At 41.4% G+C, this 24,143-nt stretch overlaps 1 protein-coding gene and 1 pseudogene across 3 annotated transcripts in view; one reads left to right on the plus strand and one right to left on the minus strand.

Moving 5' to 3' along the window:
- Positions 1 to 24,143, minus strand: part of AP2B1 (adaptor related protein complex 2 subunit beta 1) — a 119,328-nt gene that overhangs the window by 21,740 nt on the left and 73,445 nt on the right. For 2 of the 3 annotated variants that reach the window (XM_059908701.1, XM_059908700.1), the window contains exons 15-18: positions 23,649 to 23,690; positions 22,650 to 22,796; positions 19,783 to 19,928; positions 16,586 to 16,715 (exon numbers count right to left, since the gene is read on the minus strand). In XM_059908701.1, coding sequence (XP_059764684.1) covers positions 16,586 to 16,715; positions 19,783 to 19,928; positions 22,650 to 22,796; positions 23,649 to 23,690 — 465 coding nt within the window. The remainder of the gene's footprint in view (positions 1 to 16,585; positions 16,716 to 19,782; positions 19,929 to 22,649; positions 22,797 to 23,648; positions 23,691 to 24,143) is intronic. The other variant, XM_059908702.1, reaches the window with a different exon arrangement.
- On the plus strand, positions 11,676 to 12,327 carry LOC132355951 (glutathione-specific gamma-glutamylcyclotransferase 1-like; annotated as a pseudogene).

Below are 24,143 nucleotides of genomic sequence, written 5' to 3' on the forward strand. Positions count from 1 at the left end.
AGGTTCCTCTCTTCCTGATAAAGGCAGTAGCTCCATGTCCCTAAGCTAATTTCCCCTTGGGCAACAACATGCACTTCAGCATCTGAAATTTCCACGTTTAAGTGGCTCTCAGAATGGAAAGGAAAGCTCTGAACAGACCCTCAGATGATCTCTTAAACTTAAATCTTCTAGTGGTACACATAATTACTGGGTTTTAGAATGCCAATGAGGGGGCTTTCCCTGCTGGTCCAGTGGGTAAGACTCTGCGCTCCCAATACAGGGGGCCCGGGTTTGATCCCTGGTCAGGGAACTAGATCCTGCATGCATGCCACAACTAAGAAGTCCGCACGCCACAACTAAGAAGCCCGAGCCTGCATGTTGCAATGAAGATCCTGCATGCCTCAATTAAGACACGGCACGGCCAAAAAACAAATACATAAAATAAATATTAAAAAAAAAAAAAAAAAGAATGGCAATGAGAACCTAAGAGACAAGCTCTCTTGGTGGCCCCTGTTTTGAAAGGCGAAGAGAAACTAAAAGATACTAAAACTGATGTAACTATGACTCCTCCTGAAGTCCCCATTCGGTCATGCAATTTGCTTAATCTCAATCTCAGAAACCTCCCACAGAGTTAACACCATGAATTAGAATGTAGGCAGATTAAATCTCCAGAACACCAAAGAGAAGATTAACATTGTAAAGTGGTACACACAGACGTTAGTTTAGAAGAGGAAGGAGTATATCAGAATGATAGTCTCCAAGGCTGTACACTGGAAGAACCCTAAAGCACAGTAGGGTTAGAACTACTGGAATCAAATTCTGTAATTCTTCTGCAACTTAAGCTAGACTCTCAAGTATTGCTTTAAAAAAGAATTCCCCCTCTCCGTCAAAGCCATTTGGAAAAAAAAGTGGAAAGGTCACAATTTTCATGAAAGACTGCCTCTGTGGACAGAGGCAGTCTTTGATGAAGCTTCTTTTTGAAGCCCACCCATAGCCACCACTAAAGCCATCTGAACTGCAGAGAGTCAGCCTGAACTCACACCCTTAAAGTCCCAGCACAACCTCCAGTGCCAGCATTGTGACACCTCACCCCAGAGTGAATTTCAGTTTACGAGTCCCACCCTTTTTACTGCTTACCTCTGAACTTATAAACAATCACACCCATTCCCACCAAAGCAAACACTACTGATAGCAAGAGTGGAAAAACCTGGAACTGGGACGTGCTAGACCATTACCTTTTTAAATAAAAAAAAATTTTTTTCCCTTTTAAAGGCAAAAGTTAGACTGTTTTGAGTATTATTTGAAAAAACTGTTTTCTGAAAGCAAAGAACTGAGCGACAAGATACAATGATCATCTACTGGCAGAAGGCAAACCCCTTTGCCCTTCCTTTTAAAGCTTGCCTTCTCATCACTTCATATCCATCAGAATTAGAAAAAAGTCAGGCTTCTTTCTGGTCTCATAGAAAAAGGGGCTTGCTCAGCTCCATTTCCTGTCAGACAGCTAAATGATTCTGGTTTTCCCTGGGGCTCCAAGACACACAGAGCATCCTTAAGCTTCCAAATTTACTCTGAGAATATGATACAAAATAGTCGGAGGGAATTAGGATAATGGTTTAATAGTTGTGTGGTGACAATTTGTTTTTATTTTGAAGTGGCACACAGACATAGGTTAGTAACAGAAAAAGTTCCCCAAACGTTAGAATAGTCACATGTTCTATTTTCCTAGTTATCGCCAGCCTTGGAAAGAGGGTCCATTAACATGCTGTGATCTTGCCTTTTCAAATATCAATGAACAGAGTAATGGAAGCAGCAGCTTCTAATGTTTGTTCTGCCCATTTGAGAGAAAATGAATCTGTGACTGTAGGTTCTCAGATTAAACTTGGGATCAGGACCAGACCCACCCAAGTAAAAGGGTATTGAAATGGGCAGGGGGTAGACTGCAAGGCCACTAAGAAACAACTGGCAGACAAAGTGTTTAGGGATACCCTGTTTGCTAAGATGAGGAGATGGCCTTGCTGAGTTTGGTTCAAGAACCAGATGCACCTGATATTTGTAAACACTTTCTTAAATGAAAGCAAAAAGAGTCATTCAACAACAAATATTTATTAAGCACCTATTGTGTGCCAGGCATTGTTCCAGGCACTAGGAGATAAATCAGTGCAGAAAAAAGACTAAGACAAAAACTGTTGCCCTTTTGGAGTTTGCGGTCCAGTGACGGGGCGGCAGGAGGTGAAAATGAATAAGTACAATAAACAGTATTTAAAATGGATAAGTGCTCTGGGGGAGAGTAAGGGTAAAGGGGATCAAGAATACTGGGAGTAGGGCTTCCCTGGTGGCGCAGTGGTTGAGAATCTGCCTGCCAATGCAGGGGACACGGGTTCGAGCCCTGGTCTGGGAAGATCCCACATGCCACGGAGCAACTGGGCCCGTGAGCCACAATTACTGAGCCTGCGCATCTGGAGCCTGTGCTCCGCAACAAGAGAGGCCGCGATGGTGAGAGGCCCGCGCACCGTGATGAAGAGTGGCCCCCACTTGCCGCAACTGGAGAAAGCCCTCGCGCAGAAACGAAGACTCAACACAGTCATAAATAAATAAATAAATAAATAAATAAAAGAACATGAATTTCTTTAAAAAAAAAAAAAAAAAAAAAAAAAAGAATACTGGGAGTAGAGTGAGGTGGCCTTATCAAAAAGGTCCTACTTTAGCAAAGGCCTGAAGGAGGCAATGAGCCATGCAGATATGGCAATTGGGAGAAAGAACATTCCAGACATGGGAAACAGCCAATTCAAAGGCCTTGAGGGGGCAGCATACCTGTTTGAGGATCCACGAGGAAGCCAGTGTGGCTACAGTGGAGTGAGGGGAGGAGAAGCAGATCAAGTCAATGAGGTAAGGGGGAGGCGGAAGGCATGGCTAGATCATACAGGGACTTGTAGACCATTGTTAGGACTTGGGCTTTTCCACTTAGAAAAAATACCAATGCAAGTTCTTCCACACTGGCGATGTAAACCCATGTATAACAGGGCAGTGGTACAGCAAGAATTAAGCAACTGCCACAACTCTGATAGGACCATACCTAGGTAGAGAGGTTCACTGGCAGCTGTGTGCCTAAAAAGGAACACAGGGTCAAGGGAAAATAATGCTAAGATATACTGCATCCGTTCCTGCTCCAGGCAGCTTCCTCAAAGTTTTACATGTTAGGCAAAATAAATCAGAAACTTACAGCAAAAAGCATACTCGATCTCTTTCTGTCAATACAGAACCCACCTGCCGTGCTATACTGACCAATCTGGTTACTACCCGTAAGTAACCAAATGCTAACCAAATTCATCACAAGCCCCAAATGCTCTCCTCCTCCAGCAGCCTACAACAGAATTACTCTACGCAGTTTCAGCTGCCAGAAAGAGCCAGCAATATTTTCACAGGCCTTTCAGCCTGACAGACAGATAAGTTCCCCAAACCCAAGGTGTTACCTTAAACAGGTTCTGCCCGACCTACATAGGCTCCCACCCTAAAGGCACGATCTTTCTTTTTCCCTTTAATGACAGATTTGTGTACCTTGCTAGGACTGGGTGACGTGCCCTTGGTTGCAGCTGTTGCACCATAGAATACTATGAATACACAGAATACGAGTACACAGAATACATCAACAGCATGAACTATTTGTTATGCAGGGCTTACTGTTAAACTTTAAAATACATTTTGTACATACAGTACTGAATCACAAAATGGTGAAGGCAGGACTAATAAACTATCAGTTAAAGTTATTAGCTATTCCACACCCCAGTCTGGTATATCATGGGACTGAAGACCCAGTGAAAACTCAACAGAAGAACAGACTTCAGTAATGAGAGTGAATGAATATTATTCATTTTAAAATCCTGAGGTAAAACTGATCTAGAATCTAATCTAGGTTCTAGGTGGTAAACACACAGATTAGTTCATAGCAAGTTAGAAATCAAGAGGGTTCACAGGTGTGCCTATGTACTGCCCACTATATTATTTAACTTCAACATGGACAAAAAGGCAGGCACACGTGGCTGTCAAGATGACTGGGTACGTGGGTAAGGCCACTGTGCACAGATGCTATCTCTGGGCAGTTTTACTGGGGAATCAGGTCATATAGAGAAGGGGCAGAAACTACTGTCAGGAGCACAGCGTGAGCTATGGAATTGAGAAGTTTGGTGCTTTCATATTTGGAGTATCTGCCTTCCATCTCCCTCAATGGCTCCTGGAAAGGATTGTTGCCACTAAGCTAAGGACCACCATTCATTCACACACTTTTCAAAAATAATTAAATAATGTTTTCCTTTGTCTCCAAACTGTAACTGAGTCTAAGTACATTTACCAGTGTCTCCACTTCTTTTTTTTTTTTTTTAATATTATATTATATTATTTATCTATTTTGGCTGCATTGGGTCTTCGTTGCTGCGCACGGGCTTTCTCTAGTTGCGGTGAGCGGGGGCTACTCTTCGTTGCGGTGTGCAGGCTTATTGCGATGGCTTCTCTTGTTGCGGAGCACGCGCTCTAGGCACGCGGGCTTCAGCAGTTGTGGCTCGCAGGATCACTAGTTGTGGCTCACGGGCTCTAGAGCACAGGCTCAGTAGTTGTGGCTCACAGGCTTAGTTGCTCCGCGGCATGTGGGATATTCCCAGACCAGGGCTCGAACCCGTGTCCCCTGCACTGGCAGGCGGATTCTTAACCACTGTGCCACCAGGGAAGCCCAGTGTCTCCACTTCTAACCGTTTTTTTTTTTTTTTTTTTTAATTAGAACAATAAAACTGATATCTATTTGCAGAACACACAAACATACGTCCTTCCATAAATTTAGGCTTTCCTGAAGTGGAATAAAAGGGAAAATGAATTCAAACTGAGTATACTTTCATTATAGGCCCACCTGACTGATTTTCAGGCCGTATGAACCTTGATTCAGAGAGAAACTTGTTCTATAAAACCTCAAACTGTAGAATTAGGATCTACAGATAGAATTTAAAGAAAGACAAATTTTAGTTCAATATAAATAACTTCCTAAGAGAGTTTTAGGAAGATGGAACGGGCCATTTTAGGGTAGTAAATCACTAGTAGTATTCATGTAGATGCTGAGGCTCCAATCACAGCTAATACAAGGCAAATTCCATCAGAAATAGGGTTTGAAACAGACAATATTAAAGGTCATCCTTACAACCAGGAGATTTTACATTCTTTCTGTCTGCACACTCATACAGCTCAAAGCTTTTCTCAAGTTTTATTTTCAACATGTATGAACCTCAATACCATGAAACCTATGTATAACCTCTATATTAAAAAATTGTGAATAAAAGAAATTCTTTTCCTATCTCACTGAACATGACACCATAGCAAAATAGCAATATAAAGAGAGCAACATGAATGAGGGCAAGATATGGCTCTCAAGTGGACTTCAATCCAGCTCAGGAAAATCCCAGGGTGTTTCCTTTAATTCCAACCTATAATACACCCTAAGGCTTTGCGTAAAAATTATTAGCCATAATGAGAACATAAGTACTAGAAACAAGTACCTACTTTTTATTCAGAATTTAAAGTCCCCTATTGCAAAAAAGATCACATGGTTCAATCTATTTTCAAATCATTTATCAAACCAGAAGTACAAAACTAATTCCATTTTTCATCATCAACTCCTGACTTACTATCATGATATAAAGATGGCTGAGAATTTTTTTTAATTAATTAATTAATTTATTTATTTATTTTTGGCTGTGTTGGGTCTTCCTTTCTGTGCGAGGGCTTTCTCTAGTTGTGGCAAGCGGGGGCCACTCTTCATCGCGGTGCGCGGGCCTCTCACTATCGCGGCCTCTCCTGTCGCGGAGCACAGGCTCCAGACGCGCAGGCTCAGTAGTTGTGGCTCACGGGCCTAGTTGCTCCGCGGCATGTGGGATCTTCCCAGACCAGGGCTCGATATGGGCCCATGTCCCCTGCATTAGCAGGCAGATTCTCAACCACTGCACCGCCGGGGAAGCCCGATGGCTGAGATTTTAATAGATGAAAACACACAAATCACTTATTTTACCCTGTAGAACTACTTAGTGAAATTTATTACCATTTGCTCAAGATTCTCAGCATGGGCTTCTGTTACTTGAGTACCTTAGCTCACAGGCTCTTTTCAATGAGGGACTAGCTCCCAAGCTTGGGTGTTTTACGAACTGAATTCTGGGTTTCAGGAACAACTGTCTCCTACCCCTGAGGGCAGATTATTTTTGGCCACGCACGCAGCATGTGGGATCTTAGTTCCCCAACCAGGGATCGAACCCACACCCCCTGCAGTGAAAGCACAGAGTCTTAACCACTGGACCACCAGGGAAGTCCCTTAGAATACAGAATTCTTATCTACTGCTTATGTGTGGTTATTCAAGCAGGGCCGTTGCTATTAACAAACATATTCCTGGGACTTCCCTGCCGGCGCAGTGGAAAACAATCCGCCTGCCAATGCAGGGGACACAGGTTCATTCCCTGGTCCGGGAAGATCCCACATGTTGAGGAGCAACTAAGCCCGTGAGCCACAACTACTGAGCCTGCGCTCTAGAGCCTGCAAGCCACAACTACTGAGTCTGCATGCCGCAACTACTGAAGCCCGTGCGCCTAGAGCCCATGCTCCACAACAAGAGAAGCCACCGCAATGAGAAACCTGTGCAGTACAACGAAGAGTAGCCCCTGCTCGCCACAACTAGAGAAAGCCCGTGCGCAGCAACAAAGACCCAACGCAGCCAAAATAAATAAATAGATAAAAATTAAAAACCAAACATATCCTAAAAGAGAGTCCCAGAAGCCAGTAGTTGAGTTCCGGTTATAGAAAGACAAAAGATACTGTCTAGCAGAATCTTGATTACCCAGACAAAAAGGATAAAGAGGGTTCTTACTAAGGCCAACCTAGTGAAAAAGGAACATCTAGTATATAAGATATCCTATTTCTCAGATGAGATTAAAAGAAACATTTATAGTCCTGATGTGACATGAAAAATACATCAAATTTGAAGCAGCAATCAGAAAAAACAATTTTTTCTTTGGTGGTAAAATATTTTCATCTTTCATAACCATTACCTACATACTGCTAATGGAATATTTCAGATTCTGTCCTGTCTAACAGGGGTTATTTTCAGCATTGGATCTATCTGTGACCTGGGAATCTCTTAGAGTTCTCCTAAGATCCACCACTTCAAGGACTCAACGTCTATTCAAGCAGCATGTGGTTCCATAAAAGCAATCAGAGTGCACAGTCCTCAACTGTGGATCCCGGAAGACCAAAGGAGGCTTTAATACTGTGGTTGTTTGGCTTGCACAACAGTCAAGAAAAGTCAGTAAATGCCAAGCTGGTTTGCTTCCTTTGATGGAAGCTGCTGAAAAGGTCTTCCATTTGGAAGCATTTACCAGTTTTTCTGGTACAATAGCTACAGCTGTGGGCTTTCTGAGTGTGAACAGACATATGTAAGACATGAAATATCAGGGACAGGCACCATCTGCAACTGACTGTCTCACAGGCTGGGACTGCAATGTAGGAGGAGCAAGGGACAGACTTTTCTCAGGGCCATACACTGGCAAAAAAAAAAAACCCTTTTGGGGACTTCCCTGATGGTCCAGTGGTTAAGAATCCGCCTTCCAATGCAGGGGATGTGGGTTTGATCCCTGGTCAGGGAACTAAGATCCCACACGCTGCGGGGAAACTAAGCCCGCACTCTAGCGCCCGGGCGCCGCAACTAAGACCTGATGCAGCCAAACAAAACGAACAAAAAAACCCTTTTGGCTGACAAAGATCTTAAAGATGTGAATAAACGGGATTGTAAGACTGTGTCCTTTGCAGCTAGCATCCTCAGCACTTCCTGCCCTAATCATTCAAAGGTTAAATGAACACAGTTGATGAACACTGCCTTGTTTTAGAAGAGACATTCAAAGAAAAAAACAAGACATTATGGCTTTTCCCTAATTAATATCCACCCTCTTATTAAACAACACTTATGTGGGGGTATAAAGGGGATACAAAGATAGATAATAAATACCATATACACTATAGGACCAATTCTTTATCCATAGGTTAATCTCTAACCATAAAGTAGTATAGAAGGAAAGAAGAATTTTTATGAAGGTGCCATCAGACTTTCAGGTAAAGATAGTAGACTGAAAATCACATTTAAATTTTCTTTCTCTTGGAAGAAATTCTGCCATAATTAAAGGAAAAAAATTTAAAGGTATAAATTCATAAAGACGGGGAAGAGAAAATACAACTGCAACAAAATCTTGGTAACTGTGAAACAAATGGTGTTAGCAAAAACACCACAGAATTCTCAAAGGCTCAGGACTGGTAGCGCCTCTGGAACTGCATGGAGGGGAAATGGGGGGAGGGGATGTTAAAAGAAAGAGGATCAAGAAACTGTTACAGCCCTAGATCCCCCCACCATTCTAAGCTACCTCAGCCCCTCAGCCCCTGAATAAAACTGAAAGATTGATTCTTTCAGAGAAAATAAGATAGATGGCCCTTTGGGACTTCCCTGGTGGCGCAGTGGTTAAGAATCCGCCTGCCAATGCAGGGGACACGGGTTTGAGCCCTGGTCTGGGAAGATCCCACATGCCGCGGAGCAACTAAGCCCGTGCGCCACAACTACTGAGCCCACGTGCCACAACTACTGAAGCCCGCACACCTTGTGCTCCGCAACAAGAGAAGCCACCGCAATGAGAAGCCCGTGTACCCCGACAAAGAGTAGCCCCCTGTCGCCACAACTAGAGAAAGCCTGTGCGCAGCAACGAAGACCCAATTCAGCCAAAAATAAATAAATATATAAAAAATAAAATAAAATAGTAAGATAGATGGCACTTTGAAGGGGATGCCAGGCATGGCTGAGGGGTGGTGAAGTAAGTGAATTTATGCATATACTGAATGCTGAGACTCTCCAGCCCTCTTTCCCAATTTAGCTCCCAGGAGGCTGGTAGAAACTCTTTATATTCTAAACAGGAGAGGCAAGGATAATTTTTTGAAAAATTAAGCCAGCCCCTAAAGAAAGACATGAAAGTACTGACATAGAGGATTCCAGCTACCCTCAGTGATGGGTAACTGGAGCTCCTAACCTGGCCCTCATGGTTTAGAGGGCCATACTCTGATCTTCCTCTGGCCTCCTCGGAACCCCTGTATAGAAGAATCCACACGGCCAAAGAGACATGCCCAGGTAGAACACATAGAATTTCCTGGCTAAAAAGCCCTAACACTGTTTCCAGGGCCTGCTTGAGATACTTCTACTGGTCACTTTTCCTGAGGGTCAGTAAGCATATCCTTAGGCCCAAGGGATGGCCAAAGGGTGGAAGTTGAATAAAGGAAGACTAGGCTGTGAAACAGGATTCTTCAGTTGCACTCCTGAGTGAACAGATGGAGAATTTTAGCAAAGAACCAAATGGAAGTCCTAGAACTGAAAAGTACAGTATCTGTTGTTGTTTGTTCGGTTTTTTTTGGCCATGCCATGCGGCCTGTGGGATCTTAGTTCCCAGACCAGGGACTGAACCTGTGCCCCCTGCAGTGGAAGTGCAGAGTCTTAACCACTGGACTGCCAGGGAAGTCCTGAAAAGTACAATATCTGAAATGAAAGTTATACTGAATGGATGTAACAGAACACTGGAGCCTATAAAAGGAGAGTCTGTATACTTGAAGACAGATCAACAGGAATCACCCCATCTGAAGAACAGAAAGGAAGAAAACAAGAACAACTAAAAACCACCCTTAGTTATCTGAGTGACAATATCGAGTGGTTACACATATGTGTAAGTGGAGGTCTGAAAGGAGGGAATAGAGATGCTGGGGCGGAAAAAAATTTAAAGAAATAATGGAAAAAAAATTTCCCAAATTTGGGAGAAACTATCAATTTACAGATCCAAGCTCAGTGAACCCAAAGCCAGATAAATACAATGAAAACACCTAGGTACATAACAGTCAAGCTGCTGAAAACCAAACATAAAAGAAAAAGAGAGGGTGCCCATAGATCAGCACTGTCCAACAGAACTTTTTGTAATGATGGAAATGTTCTACTTCTGCACTGCCCAATCTAGTAACCACCAGCCATGTGAACATTTGAAATGTGGCTGATGCAACTGAGGAAATGAATTTTTTATTTTATTTATTTATTTTTTTATTTTATTTAATTTTAATTAATTTCAATTTATATAGCCATAAGTGGCTAGTGGCTATCATACTGAACAGTGTAGCTAAGGAGCCTTATGAGATATTAACCCATCATAATATGTGCACTTCACTGATTCAAACAAACAGTAATAATAAAAACAAACAAAAGTTTAAGATATGGAGATAATTAGAAACTTGAGAACTGACTGGATATTTGATGTTAATGAATTCTTGTTAATTTTTTAATGTGCACATAGTTATTGTGGTTACGTTTTTAATAAGACACCATCTGTTTTAAACATATATATTGAAATACTTACAGATGAAATGATATATATGTCTAAGATTGGCGTCAAAACAATATGCTGTGGACAGGGGTATATATGAAACAATATTAACTATGGGTTGATAATTATTGAAGCTAGATGATGGGCATACAGGGACTCATTACACTATTTTGTTTACTTTTGTAGAGTTAAAAATTTTCCATAAAATGTTTTTAGAAAGTAGAGCAAAAGGAGAAAGAGATGGAAAAGAGAATAAAAAAAGGGAGATCGGACCAGGAGGGTCAACATTCAAATAGCAAGACTTCCAATAAGAGAGACAGAGAAAATGGAGGGAGATCTATAAAAAAGAAAAACTCCCAGAACTGAAGGATACAAGTCTCTACATTGAAAGAGCCCAAAAAGTACCTAGTAAAATGGGTGAAAAGAGACACACACACCATGGGCTTCCTTGGTGGCGCAGTGGTTAAGAATCCGCCTGCCAATGCTCTGCAACAAGAGAAGCCACAGCAATGAGAAGCCCACGCACTGCAACAAAGAGTAGCCCTCGCTTGCCGCAACTAGAGAAAGCCCACGCACAGCAACGAAGACCCAACACAGCCAAAATTAAATAAATAAATTAAAAAAAAAAAAAAAAAAAGAGACACACACACCAATGAACATCACTGTGAAATTTCAGAACGTGGAGGATAAAGAAAGGATCGTGCAAGCTTTCACTGAGAAAGAACATGGCACAGAAAAGGATCAAGAATCAGAATGGCTTCATACTAGGAAGCAAATTATTTTCCTAACCTAGAATGATATACAGAAACCATCAGACAAGTGTGAAGATAAAAAAGACATTTTAAAACAAGTGAAGTCTCAAAAACTTTATTCTCTACATACCTATTCTTAGGAAGCTACTAGAGGATGTTTTTCATCAAAATGAAGGAGTAAAACAAGGAAAGAAAAATACAATAGGAGACCCAACATACCAGACAGGTGAAGGGAATGAATCCCCAGGGCTATTATGAAGGGCGATCCCAGGATGACAGTTCCAGGTGTTGAAGGAAGTCAGTTCAGACTGATGCAGTCAAAAGACTCCAAAAGGAGACTTTAAGAAAGTGAAACCGATTAAGACTATTTTGAAGGGTCTGATCTCACTGCAATTTGGGAATGAATTACAGTTACACAAAAAATTAAACAAACAGGAGCAGCCAAGCGGTGCCAGGCCAGGTGGGTACGTCCGTCGGTCCTGCCGTGCCCTCGCCGGAGACCAGCCCTGGAGGCGGCCCGGGCCCGTCCCTGTGGCCGGCACCATGAAGCAGGAGTCGGCAGCCCAGAACACCCTGCCCCCCCAGGACGATGGCGGCCCCCAAGCGCTGTGGATTTCCGGGTACGGCTCCCTGGTGTGGAGGCCCGACTTCACCTACAGCGACAGCTGTGTGGGCTTCATGCACCGCTACAGCCGCCACCTCTGGGAGGGAGACACCTTCCATCGGGGCAGCGACAAGATGCCTGGTCGTGTGGTGACCCTCCCTGAAGATCGTGAGGGCTGCACTTGGGGGTGTGGCGTACCAGGTGCAAGGTGAGCAGGTCAATGAGGCCCTGAAGTACTTGAATGTGTGGGAGGCAGTGCTTGGCGGCTATGATACCAAGGAGGTCATCTTCTGCCCTCAAGATGCCCCTGACCAACCACTCAAGGCACTGGCCTACGTGGCCACCCTGCAGAACCCTGGTTACCTGGGCCCTGCGCCTGAGGAGGCCATCGCTACGCAGATCCTGGCCTGCCGAGGCTTCTCTGGCCACAGCCTTGAGTACTTGCTGCGCCTGGCAGACTTCAGGCAGCTCTGTGGGCCCCAGGCACAGGACGAGCACCTGACAGCCATCGTGGATGCTGTAGGCACCAGGCTGCCCTGCTTCTGCCCCACTGAGCAGGCTTTGGCACTGGTCTGAGGGGCTGAGCCCCTACATGGACACAGGGGCCGAGCCCCTACATGGACACAGGGGCCAGGTCCCCACTCCAGTGCACACAGACAGACTTGATATAGCTGGAGCCCACTGAGAACACTTGGTGGGCCGACTGGGGCCTCTCTCAAGCCCCTGCCTGTCTGCCAGCCCCCAGATCTCCTACCTGACACTGACTTACTACTTGAAACTTTATTTATTGCACCATGTTGGTGTGGTGGGCAGGGTGGGGGGCCTGCCCTAGATATAGGGGCCCTGCTGAGCGGTGCCCTACCCCAGGCGCCTGGTGCCTGACCAGATTCCCCCCAGTGCTGCTGCTATCCCCATACTACCCAGGCCTCCACCTCCCCAGGGAGCCTCCAAGAGCCTTGACCCTCTGTCCCCGACTCCAGACCAACCATTCCCTAGCCCCAGAAACAACACCCGTCAAAGGTCCCAGCCTGCTGGTGAGGGTAGGAGGGAGTGAGGAGAGGGGGCCCTACAAGAACTCAGGCCGCTGCCAGCCCTGCTCATCCCCCACGTCCCCAGGGCAGAGCTGGATCTGGAGGCCAGACACAGCTGCTAGGCTGGGCCTAGGCCTCTTACCCATTTGGCTTTGTTTCCCTGTCCTTCTGTCTGTCTGTCTGTCTGGGCCACTCCTGTCTGTTTGTTGGTCTATTCCTGAGAAGCTCATCACTATAGGTCCTGGCACCTTCCCAGTCTGTCGCATACTATAATCCATAAACTGATCTCATTAAAAAGAAAATAAAAACTAAACAAATAAAAAGACAGGTATTAATGGGTAAATATCTAATTACTTATAAAAACTTTTATGGAGAAAAAATAATCACACTATATAGCTCAGCTATGAGGAGTATATATAATCATAATAACATAAACAATGAACACTGATTAAAGCAAATTCTAAGACAGCTCTATCAGGAAAATAGGAGGATTGGAAATATGTATGTAGATGGCGGCCATAAGTGGGGAGAGAAGGCTGGGGACTGGGTTTTTCTTAGCTAACTATAGAACTAGTTGACTCTAAACTGTATTTTTATAATCCCGATAAAATTAAAACTTGAAAGAATGGTGCTATCCATGTTCTCACAAGAGTTTACAGCCTGGTGAAAAAGGAGGCCAAGCAGCTGTGAGAACACTACAGCATCTATACAAAGATTGGGATGAACACGTGTTATATCATTGTTCTACTGTCTTTTTGCAGACACTGACTTGAAGAAGCAGTCACCTGCCAGGTATCAAGTTTGAAGGAGTATATTGGGAAAATGTTTCTAAGCAACTGACACAGATGAAATGAAAAACAAGGATCTCAAAGTCAGAGAAAACTCAGAGAAAATTCATTTAGACATTTGTTAAGGTTTTTGTTTTATTTAAATAGAGGGAATCAATTCTCTTTTTTTTTAAGGAATATAATTATATGATATAAATAAACTCAAGAGAGGCTCCCAACGGGGGCAAGTTAAGCTTTACTTTGTGTAATATCGATAAGCTGAATTCACAAAGGCTTTTACGACCAACATTATTAGTACAGTAGAAAAAATTTTCTAGGTTCAAATTTCTAGTAGGTATCTAAGGTATAACCTATTTTACATTTTAAGAGGGAACAGTGTCTTTCAATAATGTTTCAAAAAGACTATAAGCCAATAAGTAGTTTGACGATGTTTTTAATGAAAAGTTTTTGTACTAAATGTTACATTACAGTTTTGGCGGCTAGGTTTGATTTATCCGTCCTATGTTGATATCAAATTAGCCAAAATAGCTACAACCCACACTGTTTTCAAAATTTCATTTCCTAAACCCCCATTTTTTCTTTCCTGATTTTATGGTCTGGAGTACTAGATAAGTACTAATTTTTCCTGCATGAGCTCTTGAATTTAAACATTATGTTTGCATAACATTTAAATGCCAATCAATCTTTACCTGGCTTTATCTGGATCTTTATGGTCTAAGCTTGTTGAAGTTAAGATCTGATTCTTTTTGTTCATACTAGGACAAGAGCAGAATGGAAGCTGAAATCTAAAGTAGCCCACCACTTTAAGCTAGTCATTAGTTTCATCTTGCACTAGCAGACATTAAATAGAGCTGCTCATAGGGGGAAAAAAAACTTCACCTCTTTTCAAGTTTTTGCTTATCTTCTCCATTGGGCAATGCCAATTAATGAGAAAATAGCCATTATTATGACATCCTTGCAAGAAAAGAATCCATGGGGAAAACATGGAGAATCAATAGTTGACTACAGATGGAAATTTTGTTTTCCCTAGAGAAGCTGAACTGCTTTATTACATTCTGCTTAGATAGAAAATTTTTAAGATTGTTTTTTATAATGTCACATTTGTGAAAATGAAAACTTGCTAGTCCTAATATCATATCAATACTTTTGAGGGAGGGGTTTGGACTAAGATTCAATTTCTTTTATGAGGGTTCCTATTTGGGATGTTCATTTCACTGAATGTGAAATGCAAATGCAAATAGGGAAGTAAACGGACATTTATTTATTTACTGTTTCCTTTTGGTTTTAAGAGTAGGAAATTTGCCCTCATTTCTGTGACCCAAATTCCCTTTCCTAATTCTAAAGTAAAGCATTCTCGCACCCATGCTGACTGTCCTCAAATATTTGGCTTGAGGCTCTGTGGGCCAACAAGAGGTTAGATTTCAATGAAAAGAGAGGAGATGTAAATTTGGGTTAGTTAGTTTCTTTTAGGATTCTGTGCTGGAAAAGCCCCTTAACACATTAGTCTCATTATAGCAACACAGCCAATTCCTTCTGCACAGAAATCCTTGTTTTGTTCTTCTAGACTGAGCCAAGTTATATTGTGACTCACTCATCGTCACTCTAAATCATTACACCCTTTGCTGAGAAAGAAGCAGTCAACTGCTGAGGCAGCAAGGTAGTTAGTCAACTGGCAAGCAGGCTTGGTGCGCTGGTATTTAAACTATTGGAGAATGTTACTTTTAACTCTAAGTAATTTTATTGTTGATGTCTCACCATAAGTACTAGTATCCCACACTGGTATTTCCAGGAGATTGAGCAATGGGATCCCACCTGTCTGGATTGGAAAGTGGAAGGTTGATATTTTTTGCTCATCATTTAAAACATATCTTATAGTCTCATTCATACTATTCTATCATTTCAAGTTCTCGATAGAAGGGGATACCAATCCTCTTTGTTGCATCTTCTGACTGTCAGTCACAGTGCATCTTTCCCTCGTTTTTTTTTTGGTTAAATTGTGAGCTGACTTTCAGTAGAGATTTTCTTCTCAGATGGGAGTCCTGATGGCCTTAAAGTTCAAAACCATTGCAAAAAGGCCGTTTTGCATTTGCTTCTGCCAGGTACCCTGGGTTTCACCAGTTCTGGTCCAATTTTACACTAATTTACTGGTTTGGAGAATTCTTCACGTACACAGTATAAATTCAGGCCCTGGATTTCTCACAAGAGGTCGCCCAGAACCCAGGTCAAAGAGAACTCTCTCATCACTTGCCCCTTTGGAAATGTTTTTCTCATTCCCCTTTCATTGAGGGACTTGCCCTTCCAGGGTCTCAGCTTTGTGCAGGGATCAGTTACAGTTCCCCATCTCAGGTCAGCCCAAGGTGGTCTCTTCTGTCCTTGTGAGCACTAAAACCCTCAACTTCTTGGGCTTATATCTGTATTTTATCCCTTGAGGGTTGCTACAGCTTCAGCTTACATGCTTACTACTCTGCCTTCATGTTGCTTGAACCCCAAAAGGCTTATATTTCAAAGAGAAATTCAAAGTGGTGAAAACAAAATGATACTCTAAGCTAGGACCTTAAGCATTCTAAAAATTCAGTATTTTCAATATGGAGAGGCTCTTATAAACTTGATAAAGTTCTGAGCTCCTCTAAGATGCTGCTACACTCACCACACACTTATCATATTTAAATCCAGATAACCCAACTATTTATGGCTGTGTGTTCAAAGATGACCTCCACACAGCTCTACTGAAATCTATTTTTGTGACATTCAAATTCTCTATGAAAGTCTTAAGAAAAAAAAAAAGTTTGTACGTAACACCTTGAAACGTTTGTTTGTTGAGTAAAAAGAAAATAACTTTCCGTGTCAATGCGTGACTTGTGTGTGTATTTTTAATGAAAAATAACAGTCTTCTCCACAGATTTATTTCAAACCCTATTCCATGACCAAATCTAATATAAGAAAGAGAGGGGTTGCTTTACAGATAAAATTGGCACGATATAAACCTGTACCCCCTGAGTGAAGTAAAAGTCTAACCTGCAGGTTGTTCAGAGGCTCCATCTTCATGACTGGGCCCAAGGTGTTGAGAGGCAGGGAGACGTCAATGCTCTGGTTTGGCATCAGTGGTGTGTGGATGGCCAGAGGAGTGCTGGGGATGACACCAAAGCTAGGAGAGAGGATGAAGAAATCCCAGAGGTTAATCAGGAGGCAGCATTTAGCCACGTCTTTAGGTTTCAATGGCTCTTTACTCCATTTGAAGGAAACATAAGGAATAGCAGGCACTAAAGTGCCCAATTCTAATTTGCTGTAACACTAGTTACAACATAACCTCTCTTTTCCATTAAAAAGATTTGAGGAAGGAGAAAACATTCACAAGTACAGAACTGGTTTGCTAATGCTCTGATTCTGAAAGTTTCTTATGTTTATCATGCCACTAGAGGGACAGGTTTGATAAGCATCTTTTTTAAATACATCTTTCTTTAGATAATCTTTGGGAGAAAGAACACTTAAGAATACCCACCCTGTAAAGTATAATGATATTATTGCACTTGCTTGATAACCTGCCTGATCAGACCAGAGGATGATTTACTGGTAACTCTCATTTTCTTTCTTCTTTATTTACTTACACAGGATACAATCATTGGGAAAGAGCCAGTCTAAGTAAAGCAGAGTTGATTGGCTTAAACATTCCAAACAACACCCCAAAGATCCTTTAAGTTGTAGACTCAAATCTGGCCACTTTCTTCACCTAAGGCAGGCAGTGAGTACTCACCAGTTTGACTTCTCAGAGAAGCCTGCCTAATAATAATACAAGAATAGTAAAGAGATGGGAAAAGCCTGAGTCTCAAGTTACAAAAAAACCCAAAAATATATGAGGGAAGACAGACATGTCTTACGTCTCAGAAACATAAGAAAACAATTTTAAAAAGATGGAGCAGAAAGGGAAAAGTAGGCCCTTAGGTATAACAAATAAACAACTTAATGATATAAATTTATAATGAATTTATGTTCTAATGTGCCTCAGGAAGGAAGATGGGATTTTATTATTTATAAAATAATTATTGAGTTTATATAGGTAGTATCAATTTCAAGAGTCACAGACTAGCAGAAGAAACATTTTCCTTTTTGTAGATAAACTACACTTTAGAGTCCCAAATGTAATAAAGAAATGATTTTGAGTAGACACATCACTCATTTTGGTATCAACATTTATGGGTCAAAAAACCCTTTTGCCCTTTTTATCTTGCTCTCATGATTTATCTATGTGGAAAACCATAAGGAATCTAAAAAAAGGCTACTAGAACTAATAAGTAAGTTTAATGAAGTTTTAAGATACAAGTTCAATGCACAAAAATCAGATGTATTTCTATATACCAGCAACAACCAAAAACTAAAATATGCTACTTACTATAACATCAAAACTATAAAGCACTTAAATGTGACTAAAGATGTGCAAGATCTGTAAACGAAAAATTATAAAACACTGCAGAGAGAAGTTAAAGACGACCTAGATAAATGGGGAGATATGCTATGCTAATGGATGAGAAGACTCAATATTGTTTGATGCCAATTCTCCCTCAAACTGATCTGCACATTCACTGCACTCTCAAGCAAAATTCCAGCAGGCAAAAGACCTAGAATTGCCAAAACAATTTTTGAAAAAAGAACATACATAGTAGGAGGGTTTATACTATCTAACTTCAAGACTTACTACGGAAAAAAAAGTTTACTTTGACTCTTACTTTACACATATTATCTCACTAAAATTACCTCAAAATGAATTCTAAAAGGTAAAGGTAGGAGCTAAATCTATTAACACTTTTATTTAAAAACATTTAAAAAAATTGTAACTGTGGGTCAGGCAAAGATTTGTTAAACAGAACACAAAAAGCAAAAGACATAAAAAGGAAAAAATTGTAAAAGTAAACTTTATTTAAATAAAAAACTTGTGCTTCCCTGGTGGCGCAGTGGTTAAGAATCCGCCTCCCAGTGCAGGGAACACGGGTTTGAGCCCTGGTCCGATGAGATCCCACATGCTGCGGAACAACTAAGCCCGTGCGCCACAACTACTGAGCCTGCACTCTAGAGACTGAGAGCCACAACTACTGAGCCCACATGCCACAACTACTGAAGCCCACGCGCCTAGAGCCCGTACTCCGCAACAAGAGAAGCCACTGCAATGAGAAGCCCGCGCACCTCAACGAACAGCAGCCCCTGCTCACGGCAACTAGAGAAAGCTGGCACGCAGCAACGAAGACCCCACGCAGCCAAAAGAAAAAAACAGTGTATATGTGTCAATCGCAATCTCCCTTAAAAAAATAAATAAATAAAACAAAAAATAAAAAACTTGTTCTTTGAAAAACACTGTTAAGAAAATAAAGGCAAGCCACAAACTGGGAGAAAATATTTGCAAGACATATCTGACAAAGGACTTGTATCCAGAATATATAAAATACTTTATTACTTGATAATAAGATAATCAATTAAAAAGAAAAAAAGAAAAAGGAACGATCTGAGCAGATACTTCACCAAAGAAGATATAAGAACGGTCAGTAAGATTATGAAAAGAATGCCCAATATCACTAGTCATTAGGGAAATTCAAGTTAAAATGAGATACTACTATACATGTATAAGCATGGCTGGCATTGGTAAGAATATGGAACAGCTGGAACATTCACACTTATTACCATATGACCCAGCAATACCACTGCTAGGTATTTATCCAGGAAAAATGAAAACATACATCCACACAAAGACCTGTACCTGAATGTTCACAGGCGCTTTAGTCATAAAAGATAAAACTGGAAACAACCCCCAGTTCCACCAACTGGTGAAAGTGTAAACAAATCATGGTATAAGCATCGATGGAGTACTACTCAATAAAACAGAACAGACTGCTGAAACATCTCAAAGCGTTATGCTAAGTGAAAGAAACCAAATGAAAAAGACTCCATACTATGTGATTTCATTTACAAAACATTATAGAAAAGGTATGATTATAATGGCAAAGACAGTTTTCTTATTCTATATGGATGAGTTTTCCCAGCAAAATTCCCCAGGGCCTCCAGTGTTGAAGCTGACCACGGAACAGATGTGCAAGAGCCTCCGCTCACTCTACATCAGGCATCTGCCAACACGAGAGTTTTTACCCACTGCTAAATGGAACACTCTCTTGTTGGACACAAAGTACACTGCTGTCTCAGGATTGAGCTGGGGAACTCAGATTTCTTACCTATTCTTGTTAAACTGAATTGCAAAGTCTGTCATGTGCTGCAGAGCTTTGTTGGTGAAGTTCATTTCCATATAGATGTGCCCTTGGCGGTGAGTAAACGTTCCCGAAATCTCCAGGCCCTTAGCCTTTACTGCAGGCAGCCAGACCTGAAACACAGTATAAAGCCCAATGAAACCAGACAGGACGCTTCTGAATAAAGATGAAATTAAGATTTCACTTCCTTAGGCAACTAAGGTGATTTTTATACCATAAATACCAAGCCAAATGCAAAAGGCTCTGGATAAAGTCATATTTGCTGAATTTTGAGATCATTCTCAACTATTTAAGAACCAAAAAAAACCCACCAAAAATCAAAAAACAAACAAAAAAAACCCCAACCAAACAAAACAAAAACCCAACCCAAAACCAAAGCCAAAAACAAACAAAAAAAGAAAAACAAACCCCAAAATAGTCTCTGGGTAACCATGGCGAAAGGAGAAATTCCAATGAGCATAACATGGGGTTTCTTTGGTTAGTAGCTTTGGTAAAAGGCTTAAAAGGGAAAAACTGATCTAATGAAAATCGCATGTTTACAATATTTGAAGACTTTTAAAAATCATTACCAAATTCCTTATCAGTAATCTGTTAAGGGCAAGGACCATGTCTTATGTATATTTTTAACCTTCATTATAGTCTCTGGGAAATAGTTAAGTATTCAGATGTCGTTTAAGTAATCTGAATGCCTATTCTCTCTATATAATTCATTCGTGACCCACCTCTGGCCCCAGAATCTGTAATACTCCTGGACTGTACCAGTTTATATATATATATAAAATAAAACCAACAGGAATTCATGAACTGTCCTGACTAAAGACAGAATACCCATTAGCCAGTGGGTGGCTAGTAAACAAGAGAATATACTCAACCACATTACAGGAAAAAAAGGAAAAAGAAAAGAAGAAAATGACACTATTTAATAGTACAAGATACTATTTTTCATCTATCAGAGGGTCAAAAATTCAAAAAGTCAGTAATAATGAAGGAGAATATAAGGAATCTGGCACTATTACATTCTGCTTTGGAGAATATAATTTGATGTCACCTTTTTGGAGGGTAAGTTGGTAATGTCTTTTTTTAAAAAAATAATTTATTGTTTTATTTTTGTCTGCGTTGGGTCTTAGTTGCAGCACACAGGATCTTCGTTGCGGCATGCAGGATCTTTTTGTTCCTGCGTGGGCTCTTCGCTGTGGCACGTGGGCTTCTGTCTAGTTGTGGTGTGTGGATTTCTCTCTCTCGTTGTGGCGCACAGGCTCCAGAGCACATGGGCTCTGTAGTTTGTGGCACATGGGCTCTCTAGTTGAGGCACGCGGGCTCAGTAGTTGTTGCATGCAGGCTCAGTAGTTGTGGTGCGTGGGATTAGTTGCCCGGTGGCATATGGGATCTTAGTTCCCCAACCAAGGATTGAACCTGAGACCCCTGCATTGGAAGGCGGACTCTTTACCACTGGACCACTGGGGAAGTCCCTGTAATGTCTATTTTTAAATGCTTAAATGATCAAGCACATTCCAAGTTTATCCTATAGATATGCTTACAAAAATATACCATGATACACGTAAACAAGAATGTTCATGGTAACATCATAATAACAAAAAAGGGGGCGGGGATAGGACTAGATGAATAACCTAAATGTCCATCACCAGGAGAAAGATTAAATATGTTGTGGTACACATCAATAAAGTGGATACAGCCATTCAAAAGACTGTGGTAGAGAAAAAACAAGGTGCAAAACAGTATATCCCACTGACAGTATTTAAAGGATACAAACATACAGGTATATGCATGATCTTTTTTTCTTCTGAGAGGACACAGAAGAAAGTTAATAGTGGCTACTTATGGGGAAGTGGGGACAGAGGGAAACTTAATTTTCCACCTGATCTTTCAACATTATTTAAATTTGTCATTTCTAGGTATTACTGTAATGTTAGTAAACAAGTACCTCTTGTTACCTCTTAGATAACCTCTTAATCAATTAAAAGTCTGTGGGGATAATATCCAACGTAGTAACCTTACAACAAAGCTACTAAGTTGTGCCAAAACACTATAGATCAGTTTTGAATCATATTTCTGGTTACTCTATGTAATGGGTGTGTACACAAAGACAAGACTCCTGGGATGGACAACTGGTTTACTATCTGCAGCAGGGATTCCCCACACTGAGCTGGATGAGCAGGCAGAGAATTCAGAAAGCAACCAGGCATGCTGCCCCTCAGAAAGGCAAAATTAAAAGAAACCTAGCTTAGCCTGGAAGGCACTATTCCCAAGGGCCGAAATATGCTTCATTTACAAGGAGTTTCCCCTTCCCCTTTTGAATTTCAATCTGAGCATGACATCAAGTGAGGCTGAGACTAGAGGGACACCAATGACACGAAGCTAAATCAAAGCTCTAAAAAGGTGTAGTAAAATGCATGACAACCAAATCTGAGCAATGGCACTCTAGAATCCATATGCAGTACCAATGGAAAAAGGAGAGTGGAAAGAATGCAAAGTAAAATGTTACTTCTCTATTATGTCTTTTTCCTCCTGCTGTTGCTCTGTATTATCAGATCTACACTAGACTGACTTCAGTGTTGACAAGCTAGGCGGTATTTCTAAACTAGAGAACAAAACCTAAATACTTAGTATTTCCAATTTTAAGTCTAATTATACAAATGGTTAATAAGGATGCTATGGTGCTTCTTATTGCTAGGTTTGAGGCCGCCTTTCATCTTCCTCATAAATCCTCTAGAAAAAGAGCCCCAACCTTGGATTTATTATCAGTGAGAGTAACACAAATGTCAGATGCTAAATAATTTAGGTCCTGTCCACTAAGAAAGTGTTGTTTTACTTACAGCCTTAGGAGCCACATATCCACCAGGTGCCATGCCTATCCCCGTGGAGAGTTCAAACAGGTCATTCAGACCACTGCTGACCACGGCAGGAGTAGGTGAAGGAGCAAAGGTTGCAGGCACTGATGATGGGATGAAGGATTGTCCCACCTGCAGGGAATAAAAGGGAAGGGGAGCAGGGAGATCAGGAAGAACTGATTAATCGTCCTTAAAATGTTGCTATATATTTTAATAGTATTGATAAATCAATAAGAACACACCAAAATTACAGTATTCTTAGGCGTTTAATTCATATTTTCTTTGTCCTTCAAATCATCATGGTTATTTTTCATCATTGAAAAGATACACACACTCTTTAGAAGTTCTATCAAGAGAGTAATCAGTAGGATCAGGAACACAGTGATCCAAAGTTTTTTGTTTGTTTCCAATTTTAGCTTCCATGATTCTGTGCAAAAGGCCTACAGGTACCCTAATGAAGGGGGAATCTGTTTCTTCAGAAAGAAGGAGAAGCATCCAACTTAGACAGCAGTTCCATTTCCACTTGGGCCCAGGCAAGTCTTATTTCCCCATTTAGGCATAAATATCTAGTAGGAAACTCTCCTGGGGGAGATGGATACTCACACCCCCCTAACTCACGTACGAGGTGAGTCTCACTCTGAGTCCAGCTGACGCTCAAGCTCTTTCTAGACGACAGAAGAGAAAAGAGTATTCTCTCGTCAAGATGGGAGGTTCCATTTCCTTTAGCCCTTTAATGTCAGGAAGACAAAGAACTCTGTAGACACCAGAGCGCCAAGCCCTAAAGAGACCCCTACACCACATGTGGTGTATGGTCCCAAAGATTCCAAGTAACCCTACGCTACTTTCTACTCTTCATACACTGCTACAGAGGTTCTGGTGTACAGGGCTAGATAGCAGCGGTGGCTGGTCTGAGAACGTGTGCATAGGAAAGGCATCAAACAGGGGGCAGTGCATCCCATGGTGAAAAAAACCGATGGCACTTACTGCCGGACTTCCTCCAATGCCCCCGCCAAGGTCACTGCCAAGCTGAAAGAGAGAAAGGAGAGAGAGGAGAGAAAGGTAGAGTTCATTTAGCTAAGTACTAGATGCCCATATAGAATCTGTAAATTGCTCTACCAAGTTGCGGGGAATACATGTTATTCAACTTGACTCCCAAAGCCTAAAGAAATTCTAGATTGCAAAGAAATATAACCTAGGGGAACTGAGTAGGGGAAGTGATGGTGTGTGGGAGTTTTGAGAAAACGTGGAAAGAAGACGGAGCTGGGACATCTCAGGGATGTTTCAGATCCAGTCTTTCCACTGGGGTACATAGGCACAAACCCAAACAGGATTTAAAGAGTTTACATATTCCAAGAAGCTATATCTCTAAGTCGTAATGTTCTGAATATGTTTATTTTTTCTTTAAAAGGAAATTTAAGGGGGGAAAAAAAAAAGAAAAACTAAACTGTGTTTTGAACTACAAAACTTGCCACCCCACTG

The sequence above is a fragment of the Balaenoptera ricei genome, chromosome 20 (assembly GCF_028023285.1).
Source record: "Balaenoptera ricei isolate mBalRic1 chromosome 20, mBalRic1.hap2, whole genome shotgun sequence".
Classification (NCBI taxonomy): domain Eukaryota; kingdom Metazoa; phylum Chordata; class Mammalia; order Artiodactyla; family Balaenopteridae; genus Balaenoptera; species Balaenoptera ricei.